The sequence below is a fragment of the Oculina patagonica genome, chromosome 9 (assembly GCF_052425735.1).
Source record: "Oculina patagonica isolate OP01 chromosome 9, crgOcupat, whole genome shotgun sequence".
In the NCBI taxonomy this organism is placed as follows: Eukaryota; Metazoa; Cnidaria; class Anthozoa; order Scleractinia; family Oculinidae; genus Oculina; species Oculina patagonica.
The window spans coordinates 7,099,955-7,117,387 of NC_135766.1; the positions used below are offsets into that span (position 1 = coordinate 7,099,955).

Below are 17,433 nucleotides of genomic sequence, written 5' to 3' on the forward strand. Positions count from 1 at the left end.
AAAGCTTAACTAAAAATTACTAGATTCTGATTGCGAACTGCCCTTCTTTTCAGAATTAGTCTAAACTCCATTTTTCATTCACGAAGAACAACTTTGTAAGATTTCATCGCCGATAAAACTTTCGCGATGGGAAGATTTTCTGTCACGTGCTAGGCAACGAGTTCTGAAACTGGATCAAATTTCATTCCAGCACCGAAAACAATGAAAACAAATTTATAACGCACGCTCGCTTCAATGTTTTCTATGGGATGTTATAGTTCACCACTAAATTTTCTCCGATTCTGATTGGTTTAAATTGAACACGTGACGCGATAGTGCCCGTCCGCCGGAGGGCACTATCAGCCCATAGTGCCCTCCCGTGAAAAAATGCCCGGATCGATAGTGCCCGCCCGTGACTGTTTTTTGTAAACAAGCCGCCTGCAGACAAAAAAACCCAACCAAATTCACTGCATTTAGTGGGTTTCTCGTCTGGTTTTGTTTCGTTTGTTAAATTTCGGCTTTCAATTGAGTTTTTTATCCTCAAAAGTAAAAATAATTTACGTTGCTTGTTTTTGTATGTGTGCGCGGAACAAAATTTAGTGGTGAACAATAAAAACAATAGAGTGTTTCTGTCTCGGAACTATCGGTCTGATAGTTGCCCCTTGGAAATTTGATGTTCTTAAAACTAGCATACCGTAAAAACCCGCAGATAAGCCGCACCTTTTTTAAAAAAATTTTCGCTCGAAAGCGGGGGGGCAGCTTATCTGCGGGAACATTCGGAAAAGGTGCCGTAAATTTTCGTTAACTGATACAAATTTATGGCAAATTATGTAAATTAAAAAAACATAAAAATACAAGAGAGTACCGGTCATTGCTTTTGCAAGTTTGACAGCTCCTATACTGTTTGCAGTGTCGACAATGGCCTATAACTTTAACAGTAATATTGATACTTTTACGAGCGAGAAAATACCACGAGTATTCACGAGTAAGATGGCCAATTGTTTCTTTCTCATTTTGCACTTTGATGAAAAATTTGTCGAATTGATTACGAAACTCTCTTTATCCAACAAGTTTATCTCCAATAGATGGCTCCCAAATCTCTTTAATTTGTCGATATAATAGCCATGAAACCCGAACGCCTCCATCGCCATCTTGTTTTGCTTTACGTTCTCGCCCTAATCCCATATTTCGCGTCCGATCAAATGCCTGGTTACTAAGCTACGAACGTTCTGCAAACGCAAGTTCTTGTTGTTGTCACACAAAAATCTATGGAAAAACTGCGTTGAATGAGGAAATACCTGTCAACAAATGCCAGAAAAAGATCACCCATAATATGTCAAAGTTGGTTTTCATTATATTAAAAATTGTGGATAAGACTGAAGTATTTTCTGTTTCAATGTTCATTGAGTTTACGTTCGATGAAGAAGACTTCCTAAAGACTCAACTTTGGATTTTTGACTCGACTTTGGATTTTCTTTGATTTACTTTCGAAAAACTTTTTTTCCAACATTTGAGTTGTTAAACTCAGGGTGCGGCTTATCTGCGGGTGCGGCTTATACGCGGGTGTTTACGGTATTAGCCCTCGAAGCTTCGCTTCTCGGGCTAATATTTGTTTTAAGAACATCAAATTTCCGCGGGGCAACTATCAGCCGATAGTTCCTCGACAGAAACACTCTATTGTTAAAATAGTTGATATTATTTGAATTTTCGAAACTGCAAATTACTTTAATAGCTCATTGTTTTTTGCGATTTAATTTTATGTGTAAATCATGGAAGAATGAACGCTGCTTTGTTGTTTACTTTTTGATTGAGATCGAGACATCCTTGTCGGTCGCCGATAAACACGTTGGGCTTTCGTTTGACTTTTTTCTGGTACGTTCTTGAAATTTTATTTCAAAAAGAACAAGGCCAGAAAGCAAGAAAGCAAATGAAACGAAGGAACCTTCCTCTTCTTAATTCACTTAACTCACGACTCCGTATTAAATACATGTAATGAAATTTAGCGAATACAGAATAATTAATGTTTAGACCACGTTGACCCCAAGTGCATGGTAGAAATCTTTCTTTGAAGTAGGAACGATAAGGTCAGGAACGATTATGGGAACGATCAGGGAACGATGTGCACGATAGGAACGATGCGCACGCTTAAAAGAACCTTGAGAGTGACGTAAGGCACGATAGGAACGGGCACGAAATGGGAACGCAATTGACCGAAAGCGAAGATTTTTCGAGGTAAGTCAAAGTGACATTGGATTCGTATTGATAATGCCGAAACAGTCACTGGTAAACACTGAATTAAAAAAGTCAAAACAGTTTATGTGCACTTAATTTTTGTCGTTACTTTTCTCATTCCACCGTAAAAAGCTATTTTTAAGCCACCTGAGAAAAATCCGTTTTTCGCGGTAATGCACTAATTTGCTATCTTGTTTTTTTAAACTGCTATAACTTTAATATTACGTGAGCGCCATGAAAAATTATTAGCTTTTTGAGGTGCACATTCTTTCTAGAAGAAGTGTGCCAATTTTCATACAATTCTGAGCTCAATTAATAAGAGAAAATCAAGCGTTTTTTATGTCACGCAAAATGTTACGCTCGTGATCACCAACACCGTGCGCAAGGCCTAGATATAAATTATATCCTAGGCGAGCTATGAAGTCACTTTGAGAGAATCGCCGAAGTCGGTTACTTACATGTAATGTTTCCAACTGCTATTGGATAGTCTTCACACTTCACCGTTCCTTTTTACCAATACAATAGACTGACTAAGTAACCGACTCTTCGAATGGGTCAAGATTCCTTTTGGATTCTTCGGCGATTCTCTCGAAGTGACTTCAGTCGTAGCTCACCTAGGATACCTAGTAGTTTCCTGTGCGTATGACTCTTCTATTCTTACAGTTAGAACATTTAAAGTTCTTTCATATTCGTCCAGTCTACGAATGAAGAACTACGAAGAATCAAATTGAGTGGCTGCACTTGTTATTAGCCTGCTTAAATCCAAAAAAACTCTTTCTGTATCTAGTGAATCTGGCAGCCATATCGCAGCTCCACCAGAAGCCATTTTGTATGTGCGTTGGATCGCTTGGAACCTGGGTAAAATGTCACTTCCTGTTTTCAAAATTCATTTCCGCCTACTCATCTTTTATTTGAAACAAACATCTTTTAGTTGGATCGAATATCTTTTAGTTGTAACAAACATCTTTTAGTTGTATCAAATACTTTTATCTTTTAGTTGTAACGAACATCTTTTAGTTGTATCAAATATCTTTTAGTTGTATCGAACATCTTTTAGTTGTATCGAACATCTTTTAGTTGTATCGAACATCTTTTAGTTGTATCAAAAATCTTTTAGTTCACACAACATCGATGTATGCAACATAACATTGATGTATAGTCATTTGTTATTTAGTCCGTAAAAGGCCGCCATACATATGTACTAAAAATAATTTAAAAAGTTGCCAATTAAGATGCTCAATTATTTGTCAAGATCTTAGAAAACACTCTCACCATATCAAGGATCATTTTAAATCTTCCTAATATCTGTGAGTTAATTCTGAATAAGTGGAACATTTTTAACAAGCTGTGAAGGCTGTTATACTGTACATATACATGACCATGGTGTAATGTCTCTTGAAACAATGTAAAAAAAAATGATATACCATGAGGATTCTTGAAGAGCTGAATAAGGCAATGCTCAACTCCAAGTATAGTGTCATTCCTCAGTCGCAGGGCAAGTTTACTGCCTATATTCTTAAGGTTTGCAGCCGCAGTGATGTCATGTCCACATTTTCTACATAGTAAAGAATCTGTAAAAAATAAATTATTATTAACAAAGGTTGACTTGAACTTGACTCAACTGTCTTGCGCTTGACTTGGATTTGAGGTTGACTTTTGCTATGATTACAGAAAGCATTATGGTTTTTGTGCAGAATGCACTATTGTGATGGTTTGTTGGGGATGTTGTCCACTAACACTATAAACCGTTATAATGGTGTAAACTTTTAATAGCCAATTAATTCATTAGTCCTGTGAAAGGGTAGGGAACACCTGTCAAGGTGTGAAGAGGGTACGGGGTTGGGAGCACCTAACAGTACTCCCCAGGTAAAATGTGACCCTATTTGGGAAAACCAGGCTTAACGAAAATGGCGTTGTAACGTATTATCAATGCATTTACAATGCTTTGATAATGCATTTACAACGCGTTGATAATGCATTTACAACGCATTGGAAATGATTCTCAACGCATTCACAATCTTATTCAGTCTGTTGTGAAAACGTTGGAAATGTTCGAAAACGTTTAGTAACGAATAAAAGATGTTTCTTGACGCGTTGGCTGCTTTTTCCAACGTTAAAATGGGAATGTTTCGCAAAAGGTTGAAATGCTGGAAAATATTTCGCTCTGTTTCAATAAAGACGTCAAAATTCGGCATCAGAGAGAATTTGATTTTATTTAACTAAGAGAATATTAAAAGTTTTTTTTTTAAGAACTGCAAGCATAAAGAGCCAAGACCACGAAAATAATAATTATGTTTCGCTCCCGAACTCATACTGGGCTGTTCCGAAAACGCGGAGTGCGGAGTGCGGAGTGCGGAGTCCGAAAATGCGGAGTCTGTAAAAAAATTTAAAAAAAAATAAAATAAAAATAAAATAAGAAAAGTGTGATAAAAAAATTAAAATAAAATGAAAAATATATAAATATTAACTTAAATATTAAAAAAATAATACACATTTTTGCACAGCTTCGCCCGAAGCAGTGAAGCGGATCGTTCAGACCGCGGCCATTTCTTTCTTCAAAAATGACTGCAGTTCACATTTCACGAAATATTAACAGACAGTATTTCCAATTTTTTGGAATCACTACTCGTAAACTTCAAATAACTTTAGTTTCTTTTTTACCAAAGAGCCTAAAGCCATGTTGCCTCGTAAAAAATAAAATACGCCTGGCTTTCCAAGATCATGATACACAGGAAACCCTCTAAACTGAAGATCCATCAGCTACGTGGCACTTGTCAACTCCGCCTTCTAAACTTTTCGCATTCTAATTGACGAAGTTCATTTTTTTTAAAAAAAAAAAATGTGTGACAACGATACGTTACGCAGACTTATAGTTATAGTGAAGTAAAAAAAAAAGAGATTGGCCAATAAAAAAGCAAAAAATAAAACTTTTCAAAGAGTGCCAAAAAGCCATTCAACCGCACTGCTCTGCTTGTCAAAACTTCCATTCATCTCGCCCGTCTTGGATCCATCTGTCACAGAGAGATGCACGCCTTGCGCGTCGTGTAGCCATGTCGGTCAGAGGACAAGGTTAGTAAATCGATTTCTTTGCAAGAAATGTGTATTTTTTTGATTGGTTTGGTTGAAATTTTCAAAGATGTTATGCTTACGTTCAGTTATGAACTTCTTCTCAGATAAGGAACATCCACTGGTGATTAGTAGCGACAATGAGAGCTCTGACAGCGACAAAGCCAACGAGAAATCGTAAGTTTGTATATTCAGTTGAATGAAGTTGGGTACTTTTTCTAACTTGACGTTGTACACGAGAATTAAATCACCTAAATATGACAAACAGTACTTTATACTCTTGGTAATTCCGTTTTTTTTTTTTTTTCCCGATCTAGTTCCAAGGAGTTAGATGTTGATTTGGTGATTTCTCCTCGTGGTATAAAGACAGAAGCAGTAGAATTATCAGCGAATGAAAGGTACCATTGAGTTCTCAGAGTTCCATGTTTTAAGAACAAGCGAATAATTTATATGATATCAAGACGTTTAATAAATAGAGGCTAAACATCAAAGAACAGTATAAAACAAGGAATCCGCAACGACAAAATGAAACGAACTGAGTGCGAATCACGCGTCATGGGCATCCAACAGTCCGTTTCGGTGAATATCTGTTCGGAAGACCTATAATCGCCTACGATTTTCGGATTAAAGTGTGATGAAAAACTTGAAGTTTCTACAGCTCAAACTTTCGTGACATGGGGAAAGTAATGCCTGCTGTTTTCGGAGAGAGAAAAATGTCGTTTTGGGCACGAAAAAGGACCAGCCACGTTTTTCGAGAAGGCAACAGCTGCTCGTAAATTCGGGTAATAATATTTCGTTACCTAAAACTTTCTGAAGTTTGAAAGTTCAGCTTGCGTATCCGAAAAGATACACTTTTCTTCGGGCGAAGCTGTGCAAAAATGTGTATTATTTTTTCAATATTTAGTTTAATATTTATATATTTTTCATTTTATTTTAATTTTTTTATCACACTTTTTTTATTTTATTTTTATTTTATTTTTTTTTTAATTTTTTTACAGACTCCGCATTTTCGGACTCCGCACTCCGCACTCCGCGTTTTCGGAACAGCCCTCATACTGCGCCGTGCGGACTTGTTGGATGACATGAACCGTCCCAACAATGAACTGGCGATTATCCCAGCACTAATTAATATTTGACCAAGTGTAACTTTTTTACTCGGCAAAGGCATTTAAGAGATTTTTATGAGACATAAAGTCTTCTGTTTAAAGTTTTCTGCGTTTGTAAACTGGGTGAAACTGAACGGTTTACAAATCTTTTCAGAAAAATCTGAAAAAGAATTTATACGAGGCAGACACGGCAGATAATGTAGCGCCGCATGACTGTTTTACCCGTCGCTAAAAAAATTAAAGTTTGCGCCTTTTATTTTTATGCTGTTTTATTGCAACGGCCAGCGAAGCGAAGCTTTTATTGATAACTTAACAGCAGACGGGTTTAATCGGCACCAGTAATGGAGAGTTGTGGTCGCGGAATAAAATATATTTATCTTCAGAACTTGTTGCGTGCATGCGGTTATGGAAGAGATCGAATGTCATTTGAAACTCAGACATGCAGCATGATTTCATTCGACGCCACCTTGAAGTTTATTTTGCATTTATAGCGTTTTGCAAAATTACAGGAATAGTCCGTGTATTTGATGAGTTTCTTCTCGAAATTCAAAGCGAAATTAATGATGCAAGTGGCTCAGAAAAATCTGAAAAATAATTTTATCCTCTCTTGTTTATACGAAGCAGACACAGCAGACAATGTAGTGCCGCATGACTGTTTGCCCGTCGCTAAAAAAATTAAAGTTTGCGCCTTTTATTTTTATGCTGTTTTATTGCAACGGCCAGCGAAGCGAAGCCTCTATTGATAACTTAACAGCCAGCAGACGGGTTTAATCGGCACCAGTAACAGAGAGTTGTGGTCGCCGAATAAAATATATTTATCTTCAGAACTTGTTGCGTGCATGCGATTATGGAAGAGATCGAATGTCATTTGAAACTCAGACATGCAGCATGATTTCATTCAACGCCGCTTCGAAGTTTATTATACATTTATAGCGTTTCGCAAAATTACAGGAATAGTCCGTGTATTTGAGGAGTTTCTTCTCCAAATTCAAAGCGAAATTAATGATGTAAGTGGCTTTATAATACGCTGTAGAGAATTTCGAAAACTGGCACAACAGTCCCCCGGGAATAGTCCCGTGAATGATTCTATAAATGCTCGGTAATTTCGTTTTCGAATGTTTCAAAACACGTTTAAAATATTTTGAAAATATATGAAATTGATTTTGCAACGCATTTCGTTTTCGCTGAGAAACATTTCAAAACGATTTTCTTCAACGCATATTCAATGCATTGAAAGTGTTTTTCAACGCGTTTTCAATGCATTGAAAATGTTCTTCAACGCATTTTCAACGCGTTGAAAATGCATTTCCAACGGAAAAACGGCACAACGCTATTTTCGTTAAGCCTGCTTTTCCCAAATAGGGTCACAAATGAGAAACATGTCTACGTTACTCTCATAAGAATATTTCAAAGGTATATGTTTGTTTTAGAAAACCCTTTGCTCTCCTTGTGGTACTATTCTTTCTTTTGTGCCAAACCCATGCGCATATTACCGGTAGTCTATGCTATATTCTCAAGGAGCTTCAGTACATTGCGTGTTTTGGGTAGGATTTCTGCAGTCTCTGTGGCACCAAGTTAAAATGGTAAATTAAATAAATAGATGTACTGTGCTTAAAAAGAAACAGTCGAAAGAGACATAATTTTTTTTATTTGATTTGTTCTTCACTTTTTGAGTTATGTCTTTCCAGCAGTTCATATCACATTTTAATTAAATTTAAAGTGAAATAATTAGCTTTCTTATTGAAAGTAAAACAACTGCCATCGAAGTCGCCATAAAAATACAAAAGCAATATGTTACAGCATTTGCAAGGAAAACAAAAGTAGGTTATTAAAAAAGGAACAAAAATTGTGTTACGGTTGCAAAGATAAGCGCAAGGAACACTTGGGAAGGAAAAAACATCATATCGTATTTACTTGAATAAGCGCCGCCCCCGAATGAGCACCGCATCTAGGACAAAAAAGTTATTAAGCCCCACCCCTGAATAAGCGCTGCAGTTCCGATGTGGTGCTTATTCAAGGAAATCTGTTTATAAAAAACAGCACTAAAAGCAACTCTAAAACAACTTAGACATTTCTTTACATCAAAAGTGATGTTTTGCAATTCAAAGTGATCGTTTTACCAAATTTTAAATCAGCGCCGCACTTGAGGTGCAAAAAATTTAATAAGCGCTGTGGTGCTTATTCGAGTAAATGTCGCACTTTCAGTAGGTTGACTCCATTGCATGCTGCACTATCCTTTGAGTCTCTGAGTTTAATTATATTGCCATGCCTTTTTTTCATTCAGCTACATTTTTTGTCAAACAGTAGTGTCTTATTTGGAAGCCTTTACTATCAATATACATTTTCTCACACTGTCAGAATTTAATTTAGGATGATTCAAAATAATTCAATTCATAAAAAGTTTTAATATCACCTAAAATACCATTTGCACAGTGAAATTAAGGCTCCTTTTAAAGACTTGAAGGATATTAATTATCTTTCTTAAGAAAGATAATTTTCTCCTGAGTAGCAAGCCTTTTTTACATTATAGTAACTGTGTAAATGTTATAAAAAGCCATTCAATCTATAAAGTGATATTCAATAGAATCACATACAAGAATTCATAAACAGAACATTTTGATGACCTAATTCCTTCATATCAGTGCAGGCTTCATGGTTGAGATACTTGGATTGTCAAACTCTTTCCCTAACATTATGAGCTAAAAAATACATGAATGGTTAGATTAGCTACATTTTTCATAGCCAATCAAATAAATATAATACAACACAAATTCAACACTTAAGTTACACTAAGGAAGACTTTTAATTATTTTCTTTACCATTTAAATGGTGACTTTCCTGTTGTGTCTTTTCAAGGTTAAGAGAATTGGTGTGCCATAACAAAGGTTGTGATCTTTCCAATCAGTTCTCAGAAAAAAACAACAGATACAGGTGGGACACATTCAAAATTAGCAAACTGTGAACACAAAAGCGGACAAGCCAATGAAACATCACCAACAATGATTTAGAATTCAAACTGTAAACTTGTCTAATTACTAATTAACTTAATAACACCTAAATTGATCTACTGTCAACATTTTCTTGAAAACAACATTTAAACTTGCTACAAGGTTTAGCTGATATTGCTTTTTACTCTCTTTACAATGTATCTCTGCTATGTTTGAAGGGCAACTGCTGAATCAGAATTGGAATGGTTTTTATCACCCTTCCTGTAAACAGGCCAGTCCCAGAGCCAAGGGTAAGTTACAAATGTCATATTGAACAAAATAATGAGGAAACTACTTGACAAACTTGAACCCATTTGGGCCGGGTAAAATACTACTGCCATGCTTTCTGGTTATTTATTTTAATGGAACAATCATTATAATAGAAAATGAAAACGAAACGAAAGGATATAGAAGAAATGTTAACATGTTGACTCCATGAAGACCCGCACAATTTGTACAATAGAAAGAAAAAATAAGAGGTTAACTTTTACACTCACGCAGTATATATTTTTCCCTTTAATGTGCACTTCGAAACACTGAGAGCCTGAATCAATTCAAGATCAGAATGGAATAACTAAGCTAAGCTTATAGCTTAGCTGATGTTTTATTTTAGCTCGCAGTTGGTTCATGTCAGATCAAAGCTATTAACATTCCTACAAAAGTAGGTAATAATATGGTTTGAAGTTCGTCGTTAAACACGAGTGGGTAAGCACGACACGCTATCGCTCGTGTGATTAAGCACTCAAGTTCCGTAACGTGCGTAAAGCAAAACGAAAACAAAATTCATTCATCAGCCACATAAGGGGAATGTGTAACACAGAAGCCATATTTGCCACTGAAAATTCCACGACAATTACAACACAACACTGCAAATACCTGAATGGTGTTGCAAATCCACGTTAGTCGAAAAGACATCGCCAAACTTGAAAAACTCTGAAAGAAAGACAAATAAGACAACCCTCCACCAAAACAATCTCATCTCCGTCACATTCAAGCCAGACGCTGTGCATGCTGGGTACATAGCTGCTGCCAAGATCGACTTGAAAGTGAGGCAAGTGATTTAAAAATTCACTTGTCTTCACTCCAACTGTTGTGAGAACTTTCTCCGGACCACCAAAAAATGAAATGACGAGCAAACTTCAAAGAAAGCCACAATTTTCAACACAAATTACTAATTGGCCTTGGAAGACAAGATCTTGCGGCAGGATTAAGTGTGATCATGTAAGTACATTGGTCTCGTGAGACACTTGTGAATTATTTTGAAACTGTGAGAGAGGAAGAACACATAAGATGACCGACAAAATAATTACATACCCCACGCGGCAGTTTTGGACTCGTGATATCTAAAATATAAAATGACTTGGCAAATTGACCCGTGTTTCTTTTTAATACGCGTAGAATTATTTTGAAGAAATTCTTGCATTGCTTTTGTACGGCCTCTTGCAGTGCATGAATAATGGAACATTTTTCACGAGCTAAATTCCACGGATTGTTTACTTAACATCAAGCTTGGTCGAACATTTTTCTTAGCCGCAGGATAGACCGGGGGTGATATAGCCAGTAGTAACGTAAAGCGTCTTTCAGTGAAGTGTGTAAAACAGCTCGTTCAAAATTTTTACTCATCTCCAGTGAAAATTTAAATGTCAAGAACACAGCATTTTAAATATTAATTTCACATGCTACCAGATTGCAGAATACACACAAAAAAATACGTGTAGCTAAATTTATTCTTAATTATTGTGGTGGACGTTTTCACAATAATTTTGAAGTTTCAATTTTGAAAATACCTGGTTGAAGGATTATTTTTCTTGTTTTTGACCTCTTCGAAAAATAGCGATGTTCTCTTGCACGTGTGCAAAATCAATCAAAAACAAACCACGTGTTTTTAATCCGCCCGAAAGGACTCATGGGATTCTCCTTATCTGACAAGCCAGCGACGGCCATGCCAAGAATGGCCTTTCTTTCATAAGGGTTTTGCATCCGGTTAGTTGAACGGCCATCTTTTGTCCTAGATATGTTATTGCGTAGTATTCGAGGTCGCAAATAATTGGTGTATGCATCTTACCGATTATTTTTGTTGTTGAACGTTTAGTATCCTGACAGTTTTTGCAAACGCAGCACGTCACACCCCCGTATTTCAGTTGTTAGGAGTACACTGTGCTCGTTGTTGACCGTGGAAATTTTTTATTCCGTCTAGATCCGTCCAATGAGTTTTCCATGTGTTCTTGGCATGAACGAAGTTGGATGGGAAGATGGAGCGTACCACAACAATGGTATGACTCCAAAACTCGTAGGACGCACCAGTAATGGTGGATCGAAGACGAACAACAGTGGCTTCGAAATTGTAGGTGGCAAATCGAACGGCGAAGTGGCAAGTTACCTCTTTCAGCGTCAAGGAGTCGCTACAAGCTTTTCCAAAACAGTTGCAGAAAACGATAAAGGCAATTTTTCTGGCCAGAGATGGTCATCAGTTGGTGAAGGAATGTCGGAACAGGTAAAAGCTTTTAATTTTAGTCGAGCTTGTCAACAATTTACATGTCGGAGTTGAAGCAGTGAATTGTTTGCAAAGGCGGACGAAATAACGAAGTGTTCCGAAATGGAACGTCCACCTTTGCAGTAGAAAGCCGTGTATTTCACTGTTATTTTTTGGCACAGATAAAATGCAACCCAACTCGATCGAAAATGGCGTCGATGAAAATAGCTAGTTTCGCTATTCGGTTGCAAATTACGTTTCTGTTTTCTACTGAAACATTGATTAGGCGGCTTTTTGTTTACTCGAACAGCGACATGTCATAACTTCTTGCAGATCTTTAAGTTGTGCATGTCACAACTCGATATTGTAAAGCGGAAATGTTTAATGCGCCTTGAAAATTTAATACACGAATTTTTTTTCCAGCTGATTGAAAGTACGATGACGAAATTCCTTGCGTTAATATTGCACTGTTTCGATCTTGTTGTCTTATTTCCTTCGCCTTGTTACCCCGCTGCTGCAGTTGCAATACATTAAAAGATCCTATTCAGAAACGAGGATTGCGATGCCACATGTACCGTATTCCAAGTCTTTCTTTGATACAGGGATAAATGATATGTATCTTTCAGCTGAATTGCAATATCATTAAGCCCTCATAATCAATAACGGAAGGTAAATTTCTTTCTTGTGAAATTACCTGTTTCAAGAGTCAGTCATTCCTGTGCATTTTGAACTAATGAAGCAATGTAGTGGTTAAAAAGTTTGAATTCTATTCCAAAGAATATGTATGCAATTTATTTATTGTATTTCCAAGACTTGTAAAAATACATCACAAAGGCCTTACCTCGAAGCCTTATTGTTTATGAACCCAGTTGGATGGCAGTTTTACTTGATCCCCCACAACTTGCCTAATTAGTTATGATACTATATGACGACACCTCAAACTATTTGGTCTTCGGTGCCTTTTAGTTCTTTGTTTTGTTCATCATGTTGTACCACAAGTCAGCAAATCATGTAGTCATGAGTTTTTTCAAACTACATTTTTCTTTTTAAGTTATCAGCGCGTTAGCTTGCACTCACTAGCAAGGAACAACAATGTTTTTCTTTTCATCTTGGTAACTAGAAATAAAATGAAAGCTGTTATTAACCAGCAAATGGATAAGCTACACCCATTCTTTGTTCCATGATAAAACATAAAACAAAGTAACAGGAACACCAAAAAGTGTAGAGAAACTCATCAGTAAGATAAAAATGTCTTTCTTTACTCTTTGAATGTTCTGAACTTGTCTAGTATAAGTTCATTATTATTACAGTAGGATCCCGATTTCTTTAACCTTCCATTTATTCGAACTTCCCAATATCTCAAACCAAAATGGTTTCCCTTTTCTCAGTTGGGACACTGTGATTTTACACACAATTTTTTTTAACTATCTGGTTTGTCAAACCAATTTCCATTTTCCTTGGAGATTTTAAAAAATAGAGATTCCACTGTCTTCTAATTAACAATTAGATGGCAAGCTCTGGATTTCTACTTGATAGAAACCAAGAGGGAGCTGATTAATTGTTTAAGCATAACCCAGTGGCTGATCTATTGAACACGAAATATCACTAGAAGTGTTTTATTTAAGCTTTTGATTAACAAAATTCAGTGAAAAACTGAGCACACAGGAGTTGTCTATCAATCATTAGCATAACCCAGTGCCCATCTATTGGCAAAATGCGGGATCTGATTGGCTACACAGGTGCCTTGTATTTAACAATTAGACTACGATGCGCAGCTGAGTTGACTATCGCTCATAGAAAACGAGGGCGAGTAGTCTAATTGTTTAAGTAGAAACTCTAAAGGATTGCAGTCCAAAACAGGCTACAATATTGTGCACTTTGACGACAAAAAATCAAGAAAATTTATCGCTTAAAGAGCTATGCGCACGCATGACTGTTTTCTGTCGGTGAATAGAAAACAGTGGGAGAACCAATCAGATTCGCGGATTTCCTCTAATAGAACACAGCTGAGTTTCTACTAACAATTGTTAGACAGGTCTCAAAGCCCGGACCCAGTTTTTCACTGAGTTTTATCAACAAATCCTTCAATAAATAAACTCTAGCGATATTGTGTATTTAATAGATCAGCCACTGTGTTATGCTAAAACAATTAGACGGCTCGCTCTCAGTTTCTACTGGCTTTTGATAGTTGACTCGGGGCTCCACCCCTTGCCAACTATCAGCCTGTAGAAACGTCGAGCTTGCGGTCTAATTGTTAAATAGACAGCTCTCAGAGCATGCTCAGTTTTTCGCTGAATTTTGTGAATAAAATCCTCCATACACTGTAGTTCCTGGTCATGTTGGCCGACCAAATTAATTTTATCAGCCACATGTCATTTTACAGAAGTAAAAATATTGAAAATAATAATCTAAATTAATAGCCCATTCAGCAAAAAAGTGGTTGCTAATGCCCACAAGCAGGCTTATAACCAGGATTTTGAAAGTCTGGGGGAATGCCCCCCAAAACTATCATTTCCCCCAACTTAACTTGTTGCCAACGAGACAACGTTTCTCGAGTTTATAAAATAAATGCCCTATACTTCATTTTTTTACTGGAGTGTCTAGCTTTTTTTTCTCGGACAAACGGGTCTTGAATTTTCCTTAAAGCTGTCTCAACAACAACAGTTTAACGTGACATTTGAGACGTCACGCATTGCGCGTGATGAATTATTCTCGGAACGGTGGTAGTAAAATAAAATAAACTTGTTCAATCTTTGGCCACAAAGATGGAACCTCAAATTTGTTGGATACTTATGTGTTGAGTGGATTTAACTGCAGTGTGGAAAGTTTAAAATGATTTGTTTTGGCAAATCTTTGTAAAAGTTTTCTTTTTGTTTTGTAATTTATTTTCCGAGTTCAGTGGGTCATAGCAACTTTGATTAACATTAACTTAAGGACTTAAAAAAAAGCTAAAACAGCAGCGATAGCGGCATCGAACAACAATGGCTTAAAACTCTAAAAAAACATGGAGTTTAGAAGATTTCTCACTGAATCTTCACTACTTTCACGGTATTATTTTAGAACTTTTTCCTCATTTAGCCTTCACAAAATCGCATTTTATTCCAGATACATTCAAGATTTTCAAAGAAAACATCCAATGTTTATTGATCGGATCATAATCATAAAGCATACTTTCAGCCAAACATTTACAATTATCCCCCCTTCTCTCGATCTCCCGTTGTACTCGTTGGCATTTCTACCGATAGGTACCACTAGTTTAACATTGAATTATGTTTGGGACAGAAACTCCAATTGTTATGAACAGTGATCGAAATTAAAAGTTGACATGATATGAACGATGTATAAACTCTGATCAAGCAGGAGTCACACCATGTAGTGACCTAATCCGTGCGTCTGTACTTTGATAGACGACAGGTATCAACCAAGTAATATGCACGCAGTAGCTCAGTTATTGTATTAAAAAATATATGTAGTTGACAGTATTCTACAAGACAGGCAAATCAAAATTTTGTACAGACTTATATTGACATCTTGACTGGACATTGTCCATTGACCACCATTAGCCCTGGTGTATTAGGTGAAGTTCTCTAAAGGACCGTATTTACCTGTGTATAAGTCGACCTTTTTCACCTAAAAATCGGTCCAAAAAATCGCCCTCGACTTATACACGGGTCAAAATTTTCGACCCAAGTACCAGTTTAATAAATTCTGAATAATTAACATAACAATTGTTTTAATATGTTAAACATCTAAATAAACAACAGTACAGGTTACGATGTCCTTTCGCTGTTATTTGTGTCGTTAAATTGGCATTTCAAGTTGAAATTCATTACGATTTATCCGCTTAATATAAACCTGAATGTTGTAGAAACTCACTGGCATAAGATTTGAATAAAGAGCTGACATTTTCCACTAATAAAGCTGGTAAATCCACTCGAGACAAACATCTTCGTGCATGATCTTTCTTGCTTCGAACTTTGCTACTTAGTAACCTGGCATGATGCAAGCACGTGTAGTTATCAGCTACCAGTACCTCACCGTTTTGTAGCTTGGTTACCAAGCTCCCCAAGCAAGCTTGGCACTTTGTTTATCGAGTGGTTTTTAAAGATTTCTAGTGTTTCTTGGTGTTTTGCTTGTCTTCTTATGCTGCTACTATCTCTCCACAATTAGAAAGGTTCGTTTGTATTAAGTGTGTTTGATTTTAGAAGCCTGTTTCAAAAATTGTGGACAAAATGCCTGCATAAACACGTGTTGTTAAAACACTCGAGTAAGTACGATAATAAAAATCACATTGAAACTTGCTGTGATTTTTTCGTTAAGTATCTCTACCTGAAACGAAAATCTAAGAAACACAAGGTAAATTTTAAAGACAATTTAGCCCAAAAATTAAAAAACTTAGTTTCTGGCCTCAAAAATAGGGGGTCGACTTATACACGGGGTCGACTAATACACGGGTAAATACGGTATTGAGTGATGATAGAAGGAAATGGCTGGAATTAACTTTATTTAACCTGGAGGTGTTCTGAAAAATTGTACAAATTTCATTGTCGCTAGTATGGTATATTCTGAGGCTTATAAATAATACACTCTCTATCTCCTAGACAAATTCCAAGGATGGAGAACTAGAAGACAAGTTCCAGAGCTTGTCTTTAAACAACAATGAAAAGAAAGCTGACACACCAATAGAAGAGGTAATTATCAAATATGTTTGGCCACAGAAATGTTGCAGCTACATCTCTTTAAGTGGACTTTGGTTGTTCAGGATAACTTAAAACTTTCACTATAAGTAGCTAGCTCTAGATTGAGAAATGATAATATGCTCATAATTTATTCCAAAATTGCTGCTTCAGTGATTCTTTCAAGGCATGATTGTCATATCAAGGGATGGTGACTTACTTTTGAGTGGTACTGTACTTTCATAGGTAACCTACTTTTTAACCAAAAGTAGTCAGTATTGCCTTTATTTTATTAGCAGCTGTTTGTTTTATCAGGGCTCAAGACTTACATTTTTGCTAGTTAGCCTATTGGCCAGACGACGTTCGAATAGTATCCCATGGTGCAATTCTCCGCGCACTTCACTTAATATCGAAGTTATGGCGGATTCCACCGTAAAATAACGCCGCTTTCTCTACGGCACATTTCGTATTTTTTTCCAGTCAAAAGCAAGAAAAATATTATTTTGTTGCTTGTCATACTTTCATTGATTTGCAATTGTCCTATGACCGTGGTTTGTTAAAAAACGTCCTTTATTTTGATTAGCTTTCCTTCACAAAGTGTTCACTGACCCGCGACGAGGTCATAAATATTCACGATTCTTCAGATTATAAGCAGGTTTCTACTAAATATGGGTCTCACGCTAGCATAACGAAGGCCGTATTATTGTACTTGCAAAGAAGTACCCAGAAGTACCCGCATCTTAATGACTTTTTCAGCGATCGAAGATGACTGAAATTTCGATCAAAAACCAGCGCCGCGTGCTGCGAAGCATGTGTGATGTCTGTTTCAGGCAACAATCGCTGGGCTCTATCGTGAGCTTTGTCATCATTGCCATTTATATTTACATTCAAAATGACTAATTTCGAAAGTAATT

At 36.6% G+C, this 17,433-nt stretch overlaps 2 protein-coding genes and 1 long non-coding RNA gene across 4 annotated transcripts in view; 2 read left to right on the forward strand and 1 right to left on the reverse strand.

Annotated features, from left to right (window-relative positions):
- Positions 1–10,406, reverse strand: part of LOC144666783 (uncharacterized) — a 39,367-nt gene extending 28,961 nt beyond the window's left edge. Inside the window, exons 1-2 of the mRNA XM_078528173.1 lie at positions 10,247–10,406; positions 3,636–3,782 (exon numbers count right to left, since the gene is read on the reverse strand). Of these exons, the coding sequence (XP_078384299.1) occupies positions 3,636–3,782; positions 10,247–10,391 (292 nt within the window). The 5' untranslated portion in view covers positions 10,392–10,406. The remainder of the gene's footprint in view (positions 1–3,635; positions 3,783–10,246) is intronic.
- LOC144665971 (uncharacterized) lies at positions 4,830–7,801 on the forward strand. Its single transcript, XR_013573098.1, has 3 exons — positions 4,830–5,454; positions 5,595–5,675; positions 6,276–7,801. It is a non-coding gene; the product is annotated as an uncharacterized LOC144665971 (long non-coding RNA).
- Positions 9,454–17,433, forward strand: part of LOC144666759 (pumilio homolog 2-like) — a 31,680-nt gene continuing 23,700 nt past the window's right edge. Inside the window, exons 1-3 of one of the 2 annotated variants that reach the window (XM_078528145.1) lie at positions 9,454–9,621; positions 11,568–11,864; positions 16,445–16,534. In XM_078528145.1, the coding sequence (XP_078384271.1) occupies positions 9,574–9,621; positions 11,568–11,864; positions 16,445–16,534 (435 nt within the window). In that variant the 5' untranslated portion in view covers positions 9,454–9,573. Of the gene's footprint in view, positions 9,622–10,456; positions 10,592–11,567; positions 11,865–16,444; positions 16,535–17,433 lie in introns of those variants that run through there. The other variant, XM_078528144.1, reaches the window with a different exon arrangement.